The sequence below is a fragment of the Rana temporaria genome, chromosome 3 (assembly GCF_905171775.1).
Source record: "Rana temporaria chromosome 3, aRanTem1.1, whole genome shotgun sequence".
NCBI classification, from domain to species: domain Eukaryota; kingdom Metazoa; phylum Chordata; class Amphibia; order Anura; family Ranidae; genus Rana; species Rana temporaria.
The window spans coordinates 440,105,997-440,124,424 of record NC_053491.1 but is presented as its reverse complement, the minus strand read 5'-3'; the positions used below and the strand labels follow the sequence as shown (position 1 = coordinate 440,124,424).

Below are 18,428 nucleotides of genomic sequence, written 5' to 3'. Positions count from 1 at the left end.
ATCATGCTCTGCTTCATTATGTCACAGTACATGTTGGCATTCATGGTTCCCTCAATGAACTGTAGCTCCCCAGTGCCGGCAGCACTCATGCAGCCCCAGACCATGACACTCCCACCACCATGCTTCACTGTAGGCAAGACACGCTTGTCTTTGTACTCCTCACCTGGTAGCCGTCACACACGCTTGACACCATCTGAACCAAATAAGTTTATCTTGGTCTCATCAGACCACAGGACAGGTTCCAGTAATCCATGTCCTTAGTCTGCTTGTCCTCAGCAAGCTGTTTGAAGGTTTTCTTGTGCATCATCTTTAGAAGAGGCTTCCTTCGGGATGACAGCCATGCAAACCAATTTGATGCAGTGTGCGGCGTATAGTCTGAGCACTGACAGGCTGACCCTCCACCCCTTCAACCTCTGCAGCAATGCTGGCAGCACTCATACGTCTATTTCCCAAAGACAACCTCTGGATATGACGCTGAGCACGTGCACTCCGCTTCTTTGGTTGACCATGGCGAGGCCTGTTCTGAGTGGAACCTGTCCCATCAAACCACTTTATGCTCTTGGCCACTGCGCTGCCGCTCAGTTTCAGGGTCCTGGCAGTCTTCCTATAGCCTTGGTCAGGGGTCTCCAAACTTTCTAAACAAAGGGCCAATTTACAGTCCTTCAGACTTTAGGGGGGCCGAACGGTGTATAGCGGGAATGGAAATGTTATTGGCATCAGTGGGAGTAACCATCACCACATTTGGTACTAGTGGGACAAATGGTGCCCCATTGTTGGTGTCAGTAGGAGAAATGGTGCCCTATTGTTGCCAGTTGGCAGAATACTGTCTCACATTAGTGGGAGGAATAGTGTCTTGTATCAATGGAAGGAATAGTGCCCCAAGGGCAAGATAAAGGCAAGCAAAGGGCCATATCTGCCCCCCATGCGCAGTTTAGAGACCACTTATGTAGAGCAACAATTCTTTCTTCAGATCCTCAGAGAGATCTTTGCAATGAGGTGCCATGTTGAACTTCCAGTGACCAGTATGAGAGAGTGAGAGTGATAACACCAAATTTAACACACCTGCTCCCCATGCACTCCTGAGACCTTGTAACACTAACGAGTCGCATGACATCGGGACTGAAAATGGCTAATTGGGCCCAAACTTAGGGGTGTACTCACTTTTGTTGCCAGCGGTTTAGACATTAATGGCTGTGCGTTGAGTTATTTTGAGGGGGCAACAAATTTACACTGTTATACAATCTGTACACTCACTACTTCACATTGTAGCAAAGTGTCATGTGTTGGGTGTCAACAGCTCTCACCAAGATTACATATTTTATAGTTGCCCACGAGGCTTTGTACATATATATTGACTCCAGATCAGCTACTCCAAAAGCATGGGAGACAGCCAAGCAGTTAGTATTTTCAGGAGATCAGTAATGGCAGCCCACCTTTTATCTGTGAGGACGGGTTTCCTTTATTAAAGAGAACAGGTCATGGAGCCCTTGTGTTTTTTTCACAGAAGTAACAGAAGTGTTTAGCCACAACCCTGTGTTTGCTCTATGACAATGAAATATCTTACCCCTTACAGATAGCCATATACGGAACCAACTTCTGCACCTCTGCGAAGAATGCCTTCTTCCTACTAATGAGAAACATCATCCGGTAAGTTTGTGGTTGCTTTATTAGATCTCGAGAATCATCCATCAGGAAACCATAAAACACAGATGTGTTCAATATCCAGGTAGCCAGTGTTTCAGTTGTTCCGTTTGAATGTGACCATATAAAAATGACTTGCACTTAAAGGGGTTGTAAAGGTACATTTAAAAAAAAAAAAAAATTCCCTAAATAGCTTCCTTTACCTTAGTGCAGTCCTCCTCCACTTACCTCATCCTTCCATTTTGCTTTTAAATGTCCTTATTTCTTCTGAGAAATCCTCACTTCCTGTTCTTCTGTCTGTAACTCCACACAGTAATGCAAGGCTTTCTTCCTGGTGTGGAGTGTCGTGCTCGCCCCCTCACTTGGACTACAGGAGAGTCAGGATGCCCACTAACACACAGCTCCTTTCTCTATCTGCAACGTAGAGAGCGTCCTGACTCTCCTGTAGTTCAAGGGAGGGGGCGAGCACGACACTCCACACCAGGGGGAAAGCCTTGCATTACTGTGTGGAGTTACAGACAGAAGAACAGGAAGTGAGGATTTCTCAGAAGAAATAAGGACATTTAAAAGCAAAATGGAAGGATGAGGTTAGTGAAGGAGGACTGCACTAAGGTAAAGGAAGCTATTTAGTATTTTTTTACCTTTTACAACCCCTTTTAAGGTGATAATATAGGTTCAGGTTTTTTTTGTTTTTTTTAAATAACAAACATGTCATACTTGCCTCCACTGTACAGTTCGTTTTGCACCATTTGGCCCCGATCGTTTTCTTCTGGGGTCCCTCTCCAGCTCTTGTGGCTCTTCTCCGCAATGGCTCACCCCCTCTGGGAAGCTCTCTCCTGAGCTCTCCCCCCCGCCGAGTGTATGACTCGGCCCCGGCGGCCACGTCATTGGATTTGATTGACAGCAGCGGGAGCCAATAGCTGCGCTGCTATCAATCTATCCAATATAGAGCCGAGAAGCAGTGGGGAGATCGACGCGGGATCGCGCCCATGGAAATTCGGGGCTCAGGTAAGTACAAAGGGGGGGGGGGCTGGGGGGCCGGACACTGCAAGGTGTTTTTTCACCTTAACGAATGGGATGCATTAAGGTGAAAAACATGAAGGTTTACAACCCCTTTAAGGATGACTTCTGTCGTATTGTCTGTGGCCTCATGTAATGGAAACCTGAATACGATGAATATGTGTTACCCAGAGCAGCTTATCAGTTACACGTAACAAACCAAGAAGCTGTTTTATATAGAAAACGCAATTCTTTCCTTTCACCTTTTTTTTTTATCTTTTTTCCTTTCCATCTCTCTCCCCTCTGGTGGGTGGACTACTGTATCGTATGTTATCTTGCCCTCTCTATGTAGCACTTATCATTCACTCTCTTTCCAGTGTTGCCGTCCTTGATAAAGTTACAGACTTCCTTCTGTTCCTGGGAAAGTTGCTGGTAGTTGGCTGTGTCGGTAAGTAGAATGAATACATTTTATATTTTGAAGGCCAACCCGTTCAGAGTTTGTATCGGCTGCTATCTTATGTTTTTTAAGCACTCTGTAAGAACCTTCTGTCCTTTTCTCTGTCCTTTCTACAAGGCCATGGTAAAGGCTTCACACTCCTATGGAGAAACCATTGGAATGCCATGCCGATATGACTTGGCTTTGTTATACACAGAGCAGTTGGATGTAGCTGAGATTTTAGGTGAGGAGATCTCACCACTGGAGTCTCCAGGAAATATCATAATCCAGCAAGTGACATAAATTGCTAACATCCATACAGAACTGTAATGTCAGTTTAACCACTTAAGACCCGGACCTTTAGGCAGCTAAAGGACCCGGACAGGTTTTGCGATTTGGCACTGCGTCGCTTTAACAGACAATTGCGCGGTCGTGCGATGTGGCTCCCAAACAAAATTGGCGTCCTTTTTTTCCCACAAATAGAGCTTTCTTTTGGTGGTATTTGATCACCTCTTCGGTTTTTATTTTTTGCGCTATAAACAAAAATAGAGCGACAATTTTGAAAAAAATGCAATATTTTTTGCTATAATAAATATCCCCCAAAAATATATAAAAAAACATTTTTTTTCCTCAGTTTAGGCCGATACATATTCTTCTACCTATTTTTGGTTAAAAAAAATCGCAATAAGCGTTTATCGGTTGGTTTGCGCAAAATTTATAGCGTTTACAAAATAGGGGATAGTTTTATTGCATTTTTATTAATTTTTTTTTTTTTTTACTAATGGCGGCGATCAGCGATTTTTTTCGTGACTGCGACATTATGGCGGACAATTTTGACACATTTTTGGGACCATTGTCATTTTCACAGCAAAAAATGCATTTAAAATGCATTGTTTACTGTGAAAATTACAATTGCCGTTTGGGAGTTAACCACAAGGGGGCGCTGATGGGGTTAAGTGTGACCTCATGTGTGTTTACAACTGTAGGGGGGTGTGGCTGTAGGTGTGACATCATCGATTGTGTTTCCCTATAAAAGGGATAACACGATCGATGCCGCCGCAACAGTGAAGAACGGGAAAGCCATGTTTACACACAGCTCTCCCCGTTCTTCAGCTCCGGGGACCGATCGCTGGGCTCCAGCGGCGATCGGGTCCGCGGGTCCCAGTGCTTCGGACCGGGGCGTGCGCCCGCGACCCACGGCTGGGTACTAGCACAGGACGTACCTGTACCTGCATGTGCCCAGCCGTGCCATTCTGCTGACGTAAATGTGCAGGAGGCGGTCCTTAAGTGGTTAAAGTGTAACTAAACCCAGTAATATAAAATTAGTTCATCTGCCGGCCCACAGCTTGTAAATCTTTTTACATTTAAGATATTGCCATTATATACCTTTTTTATTTGGCTGATCTGTATACCACGGTCACGTGATAACCTGCAGAGTTTGCCGTCCCATACATGGATCAAAATTCAGCTGGTTCAGTAGGGACCAGCCAAATTTTAATAACCTATGAGCACCCTCGATCGACTTGTGTACATCCAGCCTGTTGGGTTTTTCCTGAAGAATTAATGCCGCCGGCAACTCTAATTATATTCTGCTGGTGGAGAAGGCTCCCCATGCTCTCTGCCAGCAGAACACCATAGCACTACAGGGGTGATTACACATTCACTGATGGGGGAATCAAGCAATTTTCTTTCACCCGAGGTGGAAGAAAAGAAAATTGCATTATCTGTGGTCTACCTTAGAAGATAAGGTTGTGTTGGCACTTATGTGTTGTTGCCTGGCTCAGTGCATCTGAACGATTTCGATTTTATAATGTTTTGAGGCTTATTCAGTAAGGCAGCATACAATGTATTGTGTTAATCAGAAGTCCTCTTTTTTATATAGGGTCCTGCACCATCTCATCATTGTTCACACAATAGACCAACATTCAGAAGGTGAAGCTATCCAACATCATTTTAGAAAAAAAAATGACATTGGGTTCGGCAGTGTGTGACTGAAGAGTTTAGACTGCATTCACACCTTGGCATTTTGAATCGTGGGCAGATTTGGTGCGATTCTGCCCGCGGCTTAAAATTGGAGAGGTGTGACTGACAAATCGCACAACGTACATTTGAGATGCCATTCATTTTAATGGCACTTAAAATCGCAGTGCGGTTCTGCTGTGCGATAAATTGCGACAACCTTCATCACGTGAAGCTTGTCACCCTAAAGTAGCTTTTTATTTTTTTGGGGGGCCACAAGCTTCACTAGATGCGGGTTGCTGCAATTGTAGCACGATTTATCTGTGAATTTGTCATTCACACCTTGGCGCTTTGATATTGCAGACAGAGGGGCAGATCCACAAAGAAATTACGCCGGCGTATCTATTGATACGCCGGCGTAATTTCAAAATTTCTGCGTCGTATCTTTGTTTTGAATCCTCAAAACAAGATACGACGGCATCTCGGCTAGATCCGACAGGCGTACGTCTTAGTACGCCGTCGGATCTAAGATGCAATTTTTCGAAATCCGCGTCAAATATGCAAATTAACTACTTACGGCGATCCACGAACCAACGTCCGCATTTTTTTTATGTCGTTTGCGTTCGGCTTTTTCCGGCGTATAGTTAAAGCTGCTATTATGAGGCGTACTCAATGTTAAGTATGGCCGTCGTTCCCGCGTACAATTTTGAATTTTTTACGTCGTTTGCGTAAGTCGTTCGCGAATAGGAATTTGCGTAGAATGACGTCACCGTCGCAAGCATTGGCTGGTTCCGGTTTAATTTCGAGCATGCGCACTGGGATACCCCCAGGGACGGCGCATGTGCAGTTAAAAAAAAAAAAGTTGTTTACGTCGGGTCACGACGTATTTACATAAAACACACCCCCATTACATCCATTTGAATTCAGCGCCCTTACGCCGCAAGAGATCACTACGCCGCCGTAACTTATGGCGCGGATTCTTTGTGGATTAAAAAAAAAAAAAAAGATAAGTTGCGGCGACATAGTGTAACTTGGTTGCGCTGCGCCCGGTGGAAAGGTATGTGGATCTGCCCCAGAATCGCGGCATATCTGCCCACGATTCAAAACACTGAGGTGTGCATGCAGCGTTACAGTTTGCTTTTAGGACCATGCCAGTTGCATCTGACATCAGTTGGGTTAGAATACATTGATGGGTACATCTGACATCAGTTGGGTTAGAATACATTGATGGGTACATCTGACATCAGTTGGATATAAGTACCGTATATAATCGAGTATAAGCCGAGTTTTTCAGCACATTTTTTTTTTTTGTGCTGAAAATGCCCCCTTTGGCTTATACTCGAGTCACCTTTTTGCTCCTGATCTCCCGGATTTGGGGACCCGGTACTGGCTGGTCGTGGGTCCCCTGGATCCCTAGCTTGGCACAAATATAGCCCCACTCTTCCTCTACAAGTGTGCAAAGTTTTTTTGTCCGGGGGACCTACGGCTGGAGAGCACAGATTTTTCAAAATCGGGCACCTCTTCTATAGACTCCCATGTTAAACGGTAATTTCTCCAGTAAATTTGGGGACCCGGTACCGGCCGGCCGTAGGTCCCCTGGACCCCGAAACTTGGCACACAGGTAGTCTCAGCAAAGGTTGCTGTCTGGGGGACCTATGGCCCGGGCACCCCTTCTATATACTCCCATGTTAAATGTTAGTCTAGTCTTGGGCACAGTGAGGCATGCACTTGGGCACAGTGAGGCATGCACTTGGGCACAGTGAGGCATGCACTTGGACACAGTGAGGCATGCACTTGGACACAGTGAGGCATGCACTTGGACACAGTGAGGCATGCACTTGGACACAGTGAGGCATGCACTTGGACACAGTGAGGCATGCACTTGGACACAGTGAGGCATGCACTTGGACACAGTGAGGCATGCACTTGGACACAGTGAGGCATGATACGTTTCCCCAGTTTTTGGTGGTAAAATTAGGTGCCTCGGCTTATATTCGTGTCGGCTTATACTCGAGTATATATGGTACATTGATGGGTGCATCTGACATCAGTTGGATTAGAGTACATTGATGGGTGCATCTGGCCAGCACTTCTGACCAAGTTTTTACCACCTAAGCTGCATCAACCCGTCTCTGCATTCCAATTAGTGTGTATAGGGAAATCTGTTCTAACGAGAACGAGTTTTAGGTAGGTCCATATTGTACGGCCGTCGGGAAGTGGTTAAACAACTATTGACGGCCGCAGGGTGGTTCTACTTCTTTGAGGCGCTGTCAATTGACGTCCGCCCCTTTCCGCGTTCCCTGCACGCGCTCCCAAGCGCGCAGCGGGGAACTGCTGTGCTGGCCGTGTCCCTTGGACACAGCCAATCACAGATCGCCGCGAACGGCCAATCGGAGTGGCCGTTTGCTAGGCGATCTGCGCGGCCAATGAGAGATGATCTCATATGTTTACATATGAGATCATTTCTCATTGCCGGCTCTCACAGACAGCGGTGCTGTCAGGAAGAGAGGAGACCGATCTGTGTCTCTTGTACATAGGGACACAGATCGGTCACCCCCCTCCCCCCACACAGTTAGAACACTATATAGGGGACACATTTAACCCCTTCCTCGCCCCCTAGTGTTAACCCCTTCCCTGCCAGTCACATTTATACAGTAATTGGTGCATTTTTATAGCACTGATTGCAGTATAAATGTGAATGGCGCCAAAAATGTGTCCGATGTGTCCGCCATAATGTCGCAGTCGCAATAAAAATCGCAGATCGCTGCCATTACTAGTAAAAAATAATAATAATAATAATAATTCTGTCCCTTATTTTGTAGGCGATATAACTTTTGCACAAATCAGTCGCTTATTGCGATTTATTTATTTATTTATTTATTTATTTTTTACTAAAAATATGTAGAATACGTATCGGCCTAGAGTGAGGATAAAAAATAAATAAATAAAAAATAAATAAAAATAAATTGAGCTATTTATTATAGCAACAAGTGAATTTTTTTTCAAAATTGTCACTCTATTTTTTGTTTATAGCGCAAAAAATAAAAACCGCAGAGGTGATCAAATACCACCAAAAGAAAGCTCTATTTGTGGGGAAAAAAGGACGTTAATTTTGTTTGGGAGCCACGTCGCACGACCGCGCAATTGTCAGTTAAAGCGACGCAGTGCCGAATCGCAAAAAGTCCTCTGGGCAGGAAGGGGGTTTGAGTGCCCAGTAAGGAAGTGGTTAAAGTGTAATTTTCATGCACAGTTTATAATTCTGAGTACGTGAAGACAGATGTATTTTCTCATTACATCAGCAGGCTTTGCTTCCTGTTAAATCTTCCTTTTCACTGATAAGCTCTGTTATATCGGAAAAAAAATAAAGAATTGCCCATCTACACAACCTCAAACCCCATCAAGGCAGGCCCTTATACTCATACTAAGATATGATTTACCTTCCGCCGATACAGTAAAATCTAATGCTTTATAGATCCATTAATCTCCTTTTTTTTTCCTTTCAGGGATCCTTGCCTTCTTTTTCTTCACTCACAGAATCCGGATTGTGCAAGACACGGCTCCCGCTCTTAATTACTACTGGGTGCCTATCTTGGTGAGTGCCGTATGGACTGTAAACTAGTCAACAGAATCAATTTTTGCACCTCTGAGAAAAACGATGGTTGTGTTTTTAAATAATGGAACACTGCGATCACTACAAGCTATGTAATGCGGGGCTTGACAAATTTGCTTTGAATCTAGGAGCCAGCTACAAAAGTTCGGAGCCAGTTTTTCAACTAACACCCACCACCTCTACCAGTCCCAGGCCCACGGATGGGCAAGTGGAGCCCCGGATACATAGCGAGGGGGGCGCACGCAGGGTATGTGCAGCATTCAGGCTGCAGCCCAGGCACCAGGTCGAAACTTCTGGTCTCAATGGCCACCTGGCGCCTGGGGTTTGTCGAGCCCTGATGCACAACCAGTGTCCATATCTAGACAGGATTTGGAATATTCCTTTATTGGTTTATTGGAGCTCCATTGATTATGACCATTCCTAGATGAGTAGGAACTCTTGGCACTATGGCAAGTACTTAGATATCTTAGATATGTTTAAGCGTATCTCTGTTTGAGCATACGCTTAAACATACGGCGGTGTAGATTCTGAGTTAGGCCGGCTTATCTACTGATAAGCCGGCCTAACTCTACCTGAATCTACCTATAAAACTTTATAAACACACCTCCATATTTTTAATTTTTTTTTTTTTTTTTTTGAGACACAGCATTTCCACTGAATAAAGAAACTGCTGTGTATTAGTCAGCATTTGTCTCTGCTGGGTCACTTACAATATATTCCTGTGATCTCCCTCAATGTAAAGGCATGCGATAAGAGGAATACGTAGACAGACATGCATTGCCAAGCTCTACTTTGAAAATGCTATTTGGTCGGCTGCCATGCTGATTTCAATGCCCTCATTACTTCTGAGTCACTGGTATGGAACATGTATTCAGTTCAAGTTGATATTATTGGTTGTATGTCTTCCTATCGTGTGAACTTCACAATTATGTGCCACTTTGTGTTGGTCTATCACATAGAACCCCAATAAAATACATTTAAGTTTTTAGTTGTAACATGACAACATGTGGGAAATATCAAGGGGTATGAATACTTTTTCAAGGCACTGTATGTTCTGCACTGTATTCCATGCAAAGGTTTGGAGGTGGGCACTTTACCAACTTTGTTTGAGCGGAGGAAAGACCACACTGAGCTGCTGTGCCTTTACTGTCCAGATATAGGATTGGACAGAGAGGTTACCAAGCTGTTTAACCACTTCAGCCCCAGAAGGTTTTACCCCCCCCCCCCCCTTCCTGACCACAGCACTTTTTACAATTTGGCACTGCGTCGCTTTAACTGACAATTGCGCCTTCGTGCGAAATTTGCATCCTTTTTACCCACAAATAGAGCTTTCTTTTTGTTTTTAATCACCTCTGCGTTTTTTTTTTTGTTTTTTTTGCGATATAAACAAAAAAAGAGCAACAATTTTGGGAGAAAAAACAATATTTTTAACTTTTTGCTATAATAGCCCCAAATTTTATTTTATTTTTTAAAACCCATTTTCTTTTTTTTCTCAGTTAAGGTCAATATATAGTCTTCTACCTAAAAAAAAAATCGCAATAAGCGTATTCGGATTGGTTTGCACAAAAGTTATATCATCTGCAAACTATGGGAAAGATTTTGGGCATTTTTATGACATATTCTATATATTTTTTATTTTATTTACTACCAATGGCGGTGATCTGCGTTTTTTTTTTTTAGCGGTACTGCGACGGACAGATCAGAGACTTTTGACACTTTTTGGGACCATTGGCATTTATGCAGTGATCAGTGCTATAAAAATGCACTGAATATTGTGTAAATGTCACTGGCAGGGAAGGGGTTGATAGGGGCCATCAAGGGGTTAAAGCGGAGGTTCACCCAAATAACATTTATATAAATTCTTTATACTACCAGCATGTACAGTTGGCACTTTTTTTTTAAGACTGTACATACCTTATAATCTATATTTGCAATCCGGCTTCCGGGTACTTCTCTCGCGGGAGTAGGCGTTTCCAAGCTGAGCCGTAATGTAATCTGGGCATTCGCCCAGATGATTGATTTCTGTCAGAAAATGTCGCCCCGTCCCCCGTATTGCGTAGGCGTGTCACAGAGTTTCCAAAAGGAGCCGAACATGTAAACAGACGAGTCGGCTCTACACGGTGCCTGCGCACCGACTAGGAGCCGTGTAGAGCGGACAGCGCAGGCGCCGTATAGAGCCGACTCGCAGCTTTACCTGTTCGGCTCCTTTCGGAAACTCTGACGCACCTACACAATACGGGGGGCGGGGCCTTATCCGCCGGGGGGGAACATTTTCTGATAGACATCATCTGGGCGAACGCCCAGATTACATTGGGGCTCAGCATAGAAATGCGGGAGAAGTACCCAGAAGCCGGATTGCAAATATAGATTATAAGGTATCTACAGCCTAAAAAAAAAAAAAAAGTGCCGACTGTACATGCTGGTAGTATAAAGAATTTGGTCTTATATAAATGTTATTTGGGTGAACCTCCGTTTTTAAATATGTGTTCCCGCTGCATGTTCTAACTGTATGAGAATGTGAGTGACTAGGAGAGAAGCCCTATTGTTTTTAGGAAGAAACGATAGGGCTCCTCTCCTCTAACAGCACAGGGATTTGTGTGTTTACACACACAAATCCCCGTGCTGGCGCTCGTGTACGCGATCGCGCATTGGCCGGCAGCGAATGTGCAGGTCGGCCATGCGCATCGGGTCCCCCGCCGTGCAGCGGGCGCACGTACCCTCTGGTGGCCAAAAGCGGGTAGGACGTACCCGTACGGGATTTCGCCCACCAGTGCCATTGTGCCGCAGTATATCTGCGCGACACGGTCGGCAACTGGTTAACTGCAGTAGATCACCAATTGGGATCTGCTGTCCAGGAAAAGCCTATGTACATTTTAAGAATGATGGGACAGAAATACAAATCCTTTTGCAGGCAAAACCATGCATTGATATAGATATCAACAACTTAGCAGTTTGTCTGAATTTCATTTTTTAATGGTGGTACAGGCACATCATTGAACTGTAAAACCTTACCCAAAAATAAAAAAAAGTGTTTTTTTTTGTAAACATTTTATTTTTATATTGAAATATGCAAAACAACGGGTAATCGGATACCTTGGGTAGAAATCTGTAGATGGAAATGATCACTTTATTTTTAAATATTAAATGCTTACATGTCATGTCTGGCTGGTAATTTTTTATTTGTATTTCTCCCACTACAGACAGTGATTGTTGGCTCTTATCTGATCGCGCATGGTTTCTTCAGTGTGTATGGCATGTGCGTGGACACGCTGTTCTTGTGTTTCTGTAAGTATTTTGGTCTGTGTGGTTCTCTTCTTAAACATAGGAGGGAGGGATGTGGGAAATGGGGCCCTATAAGCTTGCAGTCTAACACTTTCTGTCTACCGCTTAATTGGGTAAACTCCATGGACAGCCCTGCCCCAATTTACTAGACTCCTCCATGTTGCACTTGGAAATGGCCATCCCAAAGAGATATTGGAAGTTGGTGTCTGGCTGGCTTCAGTCCTTTTGGTTGTGGGCCCCTTGGCTATTGATAACCTTCAGTCACAAGGGGTGTGCAGCTTACGAGTGGATACGTGTCTTCTGCGGAGTGCGCCTCAATGGATGTATGTGCGGTTACCTGTGCACATGCAGGGCTGTACATACTTGCCAAGAGAAGGTCTACCACATGGATTTCATTAAAGTGGAGGTTCACCCAAAAAATAAATTTTTAACATTACATTCAGCCGAGTTGTCCTAATGACAATCGGCTGTTTGTTTTTTTTCCTGTACATACCGTACTTCACCGCCGCTTCCGGGTAGGTCCTCTGCGGGACTGGGCGTTCCTATCTGATTGACAGGCTTCCGACCGTCGCATACTACGAGTCACGAGTTGTCGAAAGAAGCCGTATGTCGGTGCGCAGGCGCCGTATAGAGCCGCACCGACGTTCGGCTTCTTTCGGCAACTCGTGACACGTAGTTTGCAACGGTTGGAAGCCTGTCAATCAGATAGGAACGCCCAGTCCCGGAGAAGACATACCCGGAAGCGGCGGTGAAATACGGTATGTACGGGAAAAAAAAACAGCCGATTTTGTCATTAGGACAACTCGGCTGAATGTAATGTTAAAAATTTATTTTTGGGTGAACCCCTGCTTTAAAGTGGATGTAAACACGAAGTTTAGAGCAGTTTAGAACACTGTAGAGCAGGGGTCTCTAAACGTTTCAAGCAAAGGGTCAGTTTGCTGTCCTTCAGACTTGAGGGGGCCGAATTCCGACCAGTGGGGGTAGAAAATGCCTCAGTGAGAATAAACATGGCCTCAGTGTTGGTGGTCAGTAGGGATAGTGCTCCATCATTGGTGTAAGGCCTCGTACACATGACCGAACATGTCCGCTGAAACTGGTCCACCGGACCAGTTTCCGCGGACATGTTCGGTCGTGTGTAGGGCCGACCGGACAATTTTCCGGCCCAGTGGACAGGTCCGTCGGACTTGTCCGCTGGTTAGTACGTCGAATTGGTTTCGAGGCATTCGTGGAAGCATTGAACTCGCGCGATAGAGAACGTCGGTGTCGTCTACGTCACCGTGTTCTCTGTCCGCGGGGATTTTGGTTTGATGGTGTGTACAACCATCAGACCAAAATCTCCGAGCGGACATGTCCGATGAAAATGGTCCTGCGGACCGTTTTCATCGGACTGTCCCGTCGTGTGTACGAGGCCTAAGTGGAAGAAATATTGCCTCATATCATTGTGAGCAATAGAGGCCTAAGTGGAAGAAATATTGCCTCATATCATTGTGAGCAATAGTGCCCCAAGGGCCGGATGAAGGCTAGCAAAGGGCCACATCCGGCCCCCGGGCCGCAGTTTGGATATCCCTGCTGTAGAGTATAAGATTTCCTATCATCTGTGCCCAGTCTTGCCGCAAAGAGTTAATCCAGCTCTGAGCAATCCTCTTATCTTTTCTCGCTGAGATAAAACGGACAAACTGAGAAAACTTTGTCTGTCTTCCCCCTGCTATGAGTGACAGGTTATTTACATATCTCATGCACACGTCTGAGACGGGCATTATTTTTTAATTCCCACCCCAACCCCTTTTCTGAAGTCATGTGGCTACTTTTCTGAGTTTTGACTGGATGTTGGCGATCATAGCAGAATTTAGTGTAAGAAATACACAGGAGAAAATGCATGCTGACGTGGGGATTGTAGAGGAGGGCGGGGAGTCTACTGACATCTCGACTCCACCCACCAAGCTTTGGACAACCGATCCACCCACAGAACCTCCAGTTTTTCAGTTCTCGTAACAGGGGAGACATTTGACAGGTAAGGATACATGCAGGAGGCATCTATATCCTTATAGATCAGGAGTATGGCAGTAGTTTAGAAAGGATGAGAGTGGCTTTACATCCACTTTAAGTGCTACATGGAGAGGCATAATTGAAGGAATGGGTTGTCTCGGAGTGGGAGGACTTATCCTGCCCTGTACTAATCATGTTTTCTTTCTTCCATTTTTTTCCACTTCTATCTAATCCCAAACTCCTGCTCGGTATTCTCCATCTCCCCTGCTGTGCCCACACTCCCATTGACTCTTCCATCGTTGTCCTTCACCCTGCTTGCTGTCCACCATCTCATTGGTTCACCTTGCCTTTTCCTGCCATGCCCTTTACTTCCCTGGCTTGCCTTACACCCACCCACCCCCTTTAACTGGTCTGCATCCTTCATATTGCTGGTCTTATTTGACCTTGCCCCACTCTCCTTTACCTTCTTCCTTGCTTTTTTTTCTTCATTTCCTGCTCATCATTACCCTGTCGGCATGGAACATCTCTACGCATGGTTCATCACTCGCACTCCAACATGTCTGCTACCCCTTCCCTGTGTCTCTTCTTTTTCTCTCTTTCTCTATTTTGCCAATACTTGATGATGGTGCTACACACAACAAGGTGAAGACTTGGAGAGGAACGATGGCTCCCTGGAGCGGCCATACTACATGTCCCCGGAACTCAGCCGAATTCTGCTCAAAAAAGATGCAGAACTGCTAAAACCCAGCGAAAGCCAAAGCTGATGGGTCCGAGGGAACAGGGCACTTTGAGATGGCCGCACACCCGTCGGTGTGCAACGGACTGTGGCCTTATATATGTCGGAGGTCTTCTGAAACCTCTTGAAAATTTAAGGGTTAACCTGTCTACCTTGCTCCATATGCATATAAAACACATTATATATGTATTCTACAGACACCCAGTGCCTTGTTTTAACTCTTGCATGACCTACGTTCCCATTGAACCTAGCGCTATCTCTTTACCCTTTCTTTCTTACCTGATTATGCCATGCTGCTCACTTGTTCCAATTCCCTCCTGCGCAGTGGAAGATCTGGAGCGTAACGACGGCTCGACCGACCGACCCTTTTTCATGTCGCCCAACCTGCAGAAACTATTGAATAAGAAGAACAAAGGCCAGACCGACAAATGACCTTCAACATTCAATCCCTTTTTTTGTAATGCCCATCTGACAATCCCGGAATTCAAAGCCAGATATGTACTGTACTCTTTAGGCCTCCGTCAAGTTCAATCTGTTTGTTGTCCAGAGTTCAGCAGTCATTTTCCTACTGGGGCTTGGAGAATGAATGCTAGAGATTTAATTGGTTAGTTCCCACTGCTTTTGAACAGTTCTCCTGAACATGTGCTTACATTGCTTTCGTGAGTTGATCACCAAAGATTTGCTTTAAAGGAAAACCTATGCTGAGGGCAATAAAAGCTATCACTGCAGACCTCTTCTGAAAATGCTGATTGCCTAGCTGTCTTAGGCCCCTTTCAGACTGGGGCGGGAGTCGCGGTGGCGGTATAATGCCGCTAAAAATAGCGGCGCTATACCACCGGGATTGCCGCGGGAATCAGCCTCTAGCGGTGCGGTACTAACCTCCGCTAGGGGCCGATAAAGGGTTAATACCGCCCGCAATGCGCCTCTATAGAGGTGCATTGCGGGCGGTATTGCCGCGGTTTCCCATTGTTTTCAATGGGAAGGAGCGGTATACATGCCGCTTCTCTCACCGCTCTAAAGATGCTGCTGACAGGAGATTTTTTTGTCTCCCGCCAGCGCATCGCCTCAGTGTGAAAGCCCTCGGGCTTTCACATTGAGTCTGCAGTGAAGGAGTTTTTCAGGCGGGATAGCAGCGCTATTTTTAGCGCTGTACCGCCTGAAAAACTCCTCAATGTGAAAGGGGTCTAACTGAACCAGCGGCTCCAATGCTTGCTCAGTCAGTGACTCGGAACAGATATGCAGATCAGGAGTTCCGATTCGATTTTGACATTCTAATCTGCATGCCTGCCCCAGGCCCGTGACCCTACTGAACCAGAGATTGCCAGGCAACTAGTATTCTTAGGCAGGCCATAGATGGTGCAAATTTATTTCCTGCAACTGAAAGAAATTTGCAGGATTCCCCGATGAACACACAGTGCTGACAGGGGAATCCCACCTGCCGAGGCATTGTATTATCCCAGCGGGGGAAGCCGTCCCCTTTTGGAATAAGACGGCGACTATTGCTAGCGGTTATAGCAGCTGCTACGTGGAAAAAAGAAATGTTCCTGGACTTCCGCACTCTGATAGGCGATTTAATGAAACAAAATAAACAAAGGATAAAATCCAAAGCTGTATAACATCCAAAAAATCATGCAACACTGCAATCAATGGTAGAAAGTGGACATAGGGGACAAAAAAGCCAACCTGTTTCACATCATGGATAGATGCTTAGTCATAGCCTAGTCCGAGCTATAACTAAGCATTTATCCATGATGTGAAACATGTTGGCTTTTTTGTCCCCTATGTCCACTTTCTTTCAGAGTGTGGCAGTCCTAGGAACATTTCTTTTTTCCACGGACCAGCACAGAGTCTGTACCTGTCAGTACTACAGGGCGGGAGCACAGCATAGGTCGCAGGGCTTGGAGCGGTACTGTTTTCCTCTATAGCAGCTGCTAGCGATAATTGCAAGTAAAATCTGACAGGCTGGTTGTAGCCATGTTGACCGATCAATCAACTTGGTAGATTCGGCCTTGCCCATGCACAGTTCGAATCTTGGCTGGTTCCTGCTGAACCAGGCGAGATTTAAACAGTCTATGGCCGGCCTTAGCAGGAAGTCGGCAATAGTTGCCCTCGTAGTTCTCCTTGTACAGGTGTCTTTTTAGGGAGAATTCACTGACATCGCTGATGGGTTTATAAGATGGAAAAAGACCTGGCCACTTAAAGAGTATTGTAGATGATAAAAGCTGTGTTTTTATAGATTGATCCAATCTTAATATGTGCAAGGTAATCGCCAATTTCTGCAGAATTGGCATGCCAAATGATCGCACCCTGGTAGAAAAGTAGATGGGAGTCGCACATTGGTGAAGATGTCCCGTTGGTTAACTTTTGGTTCCCTCCTCTAGGTGTCAGGCCTGTACCTTTTGGTACCCTCCTCTAGGTGTCAGGCCTGTACCTTTTGGTACCCTCCTCTAGGTGTCAGGCATGTACCTTTTGGTTCCCTCCTCTAGGTGTCAGGCCTGTACCTTTTGGTTCCCTCCTCTAGGTGTCAGGCCCATAAGAGCTCTAAACATACAGGTATATGTGAGTCTTGGCTTGCATGTACCTAGTATAAAGAGCAATCTATCTTTACTTGCCAAAAGTTTGGTAATTCTTTTCAGCCGGTCTTGTGTATTGCAAAAGTCTGTCTGACCTTCCTTTCTGTGTCTTGTGTAAAACCCAAGACTGGCTGAACAAAATGACAAATCCTTAGGCAGGTAAAGCCATTCATAGAAGTGTAGGGCAGCAGTGTATTTAGCAGTTGGCCTGGCATTCCATTTAGAAGCACCCTTTTTACTCAAGCATGGTAGTCGAATCCTAATGCGTGTTGGCTGTTGGCTGGCAGCCTTGGCACTGACTTGTTCAAAGCTCTCCAGATAATACCTGTATTTAGCAGTCTCAGACTGGAATACATGGAAACTGTTCTTAGAAAATGATACAGGTTGCCATGACTGATCCACTTTGATAATGCTAGTTGCCTGGCTGTCAATGGCTTTGATACAGTCACTAAAAAAAGGCTTGCAGCAAAGCGTTACCTAATCTGCAAACTTGTTCTCAAAGGCTTTGTGTACTTCCAGCAAAAGTTGCCACTTTTACACCGATCCTAGGACAATTTGGATGTGCGGCTACAAGGACCTCCACTTTTGTATTGATCCTTTACAAGCAAACTAGTCTGGCCTTTACAGGCAAAGCCTGACCAATGCCTTTGCATTTAAGGGCGTAAAAGACAATCTTTGACACCTGCAAGGTTGCAGGGGTAGAAAGTTTTGGTTTTCAGTGAGAGTATGTATACAAATTTAGTGCCCTAATTTAATCAAGCTTAAAGCAGCACTTGGGGTATCTTAAATAGGGTTGCCACCTCATCCCTTTTAAACCCGAACACATAATAATTTAATACAGATAAGGCACTAAGTGAGTTTAACTACCACCTTAAAGCGGATGTCCGCAGGAAAAAAAATATTAAAAGCCAGCAGCTACAAATACTGCAGCTGCTGACTTTTAATCTTTGGACACTTACCTGTCCTGGAGTCCAACGCCGTCCGCAGCAGAGGATGAGCGATCGCTCGTCACTCTGCTGGTCTAAACCCCCCCCCCCCCCGCGCCATCCTCGGTGAGGGAACCAGGAAGTGAAGCGCTCCGGCTTCACTGCCCGGTTCCCTACGATTCGCGCTACGCCTGCTGATTGACTCCCGCTGTGTACTGGGAACTGAGTGTTCCCAGAACACAACGAGGGGGGGCGGTTAGGTGACATCATGTCCGCAGTC

General features: G+C 45.4%; 1 protein-coding gene across 3 annotated transcripts in view; it reads left to right on the top strand.

Moving 5' to 3' along the window:
* SLC44A2 (solute carrier family 44 member 2) overlaps positions 1–15,166 on the top strand; it is a 156,599-nt gene extending 141,433 nt beyond the window's left edge. For 2 of the 3 annotated variants that reach the window (XM_040346428.1, XM_040346429.1), the window contains exons 18-22: positions 1,574–1,647; positions 3,018–3,088; positions 8,539–8,627; positions 11,846–11,930; positions 14,556–14,689. In XM_040346428.1, the coding sequence (XP_040202362.1) occupies positions 1,574–1,647; positions 3,018–3,088; positions 8,539–8,627; positions 11,846–11,930; positions 14,556–14,677 (441 nt within the window). In that variant the 3' untranslated portion in view covers positions 14,678–14,689. Of the gene's footprint in view, positions 1–1,573; positions 1,648–3,017; positions 3,089–8,538; positions 8,628–11,845; positions 11,931–14,555; positions 14,690–14,974 lie in introns of those variants that run through there. The other variant, XM_040346430.1, reaches the window with a different exon arrangement.
* Positions 15,167–18,428: the final 3,262 nt, after the last annotated feature.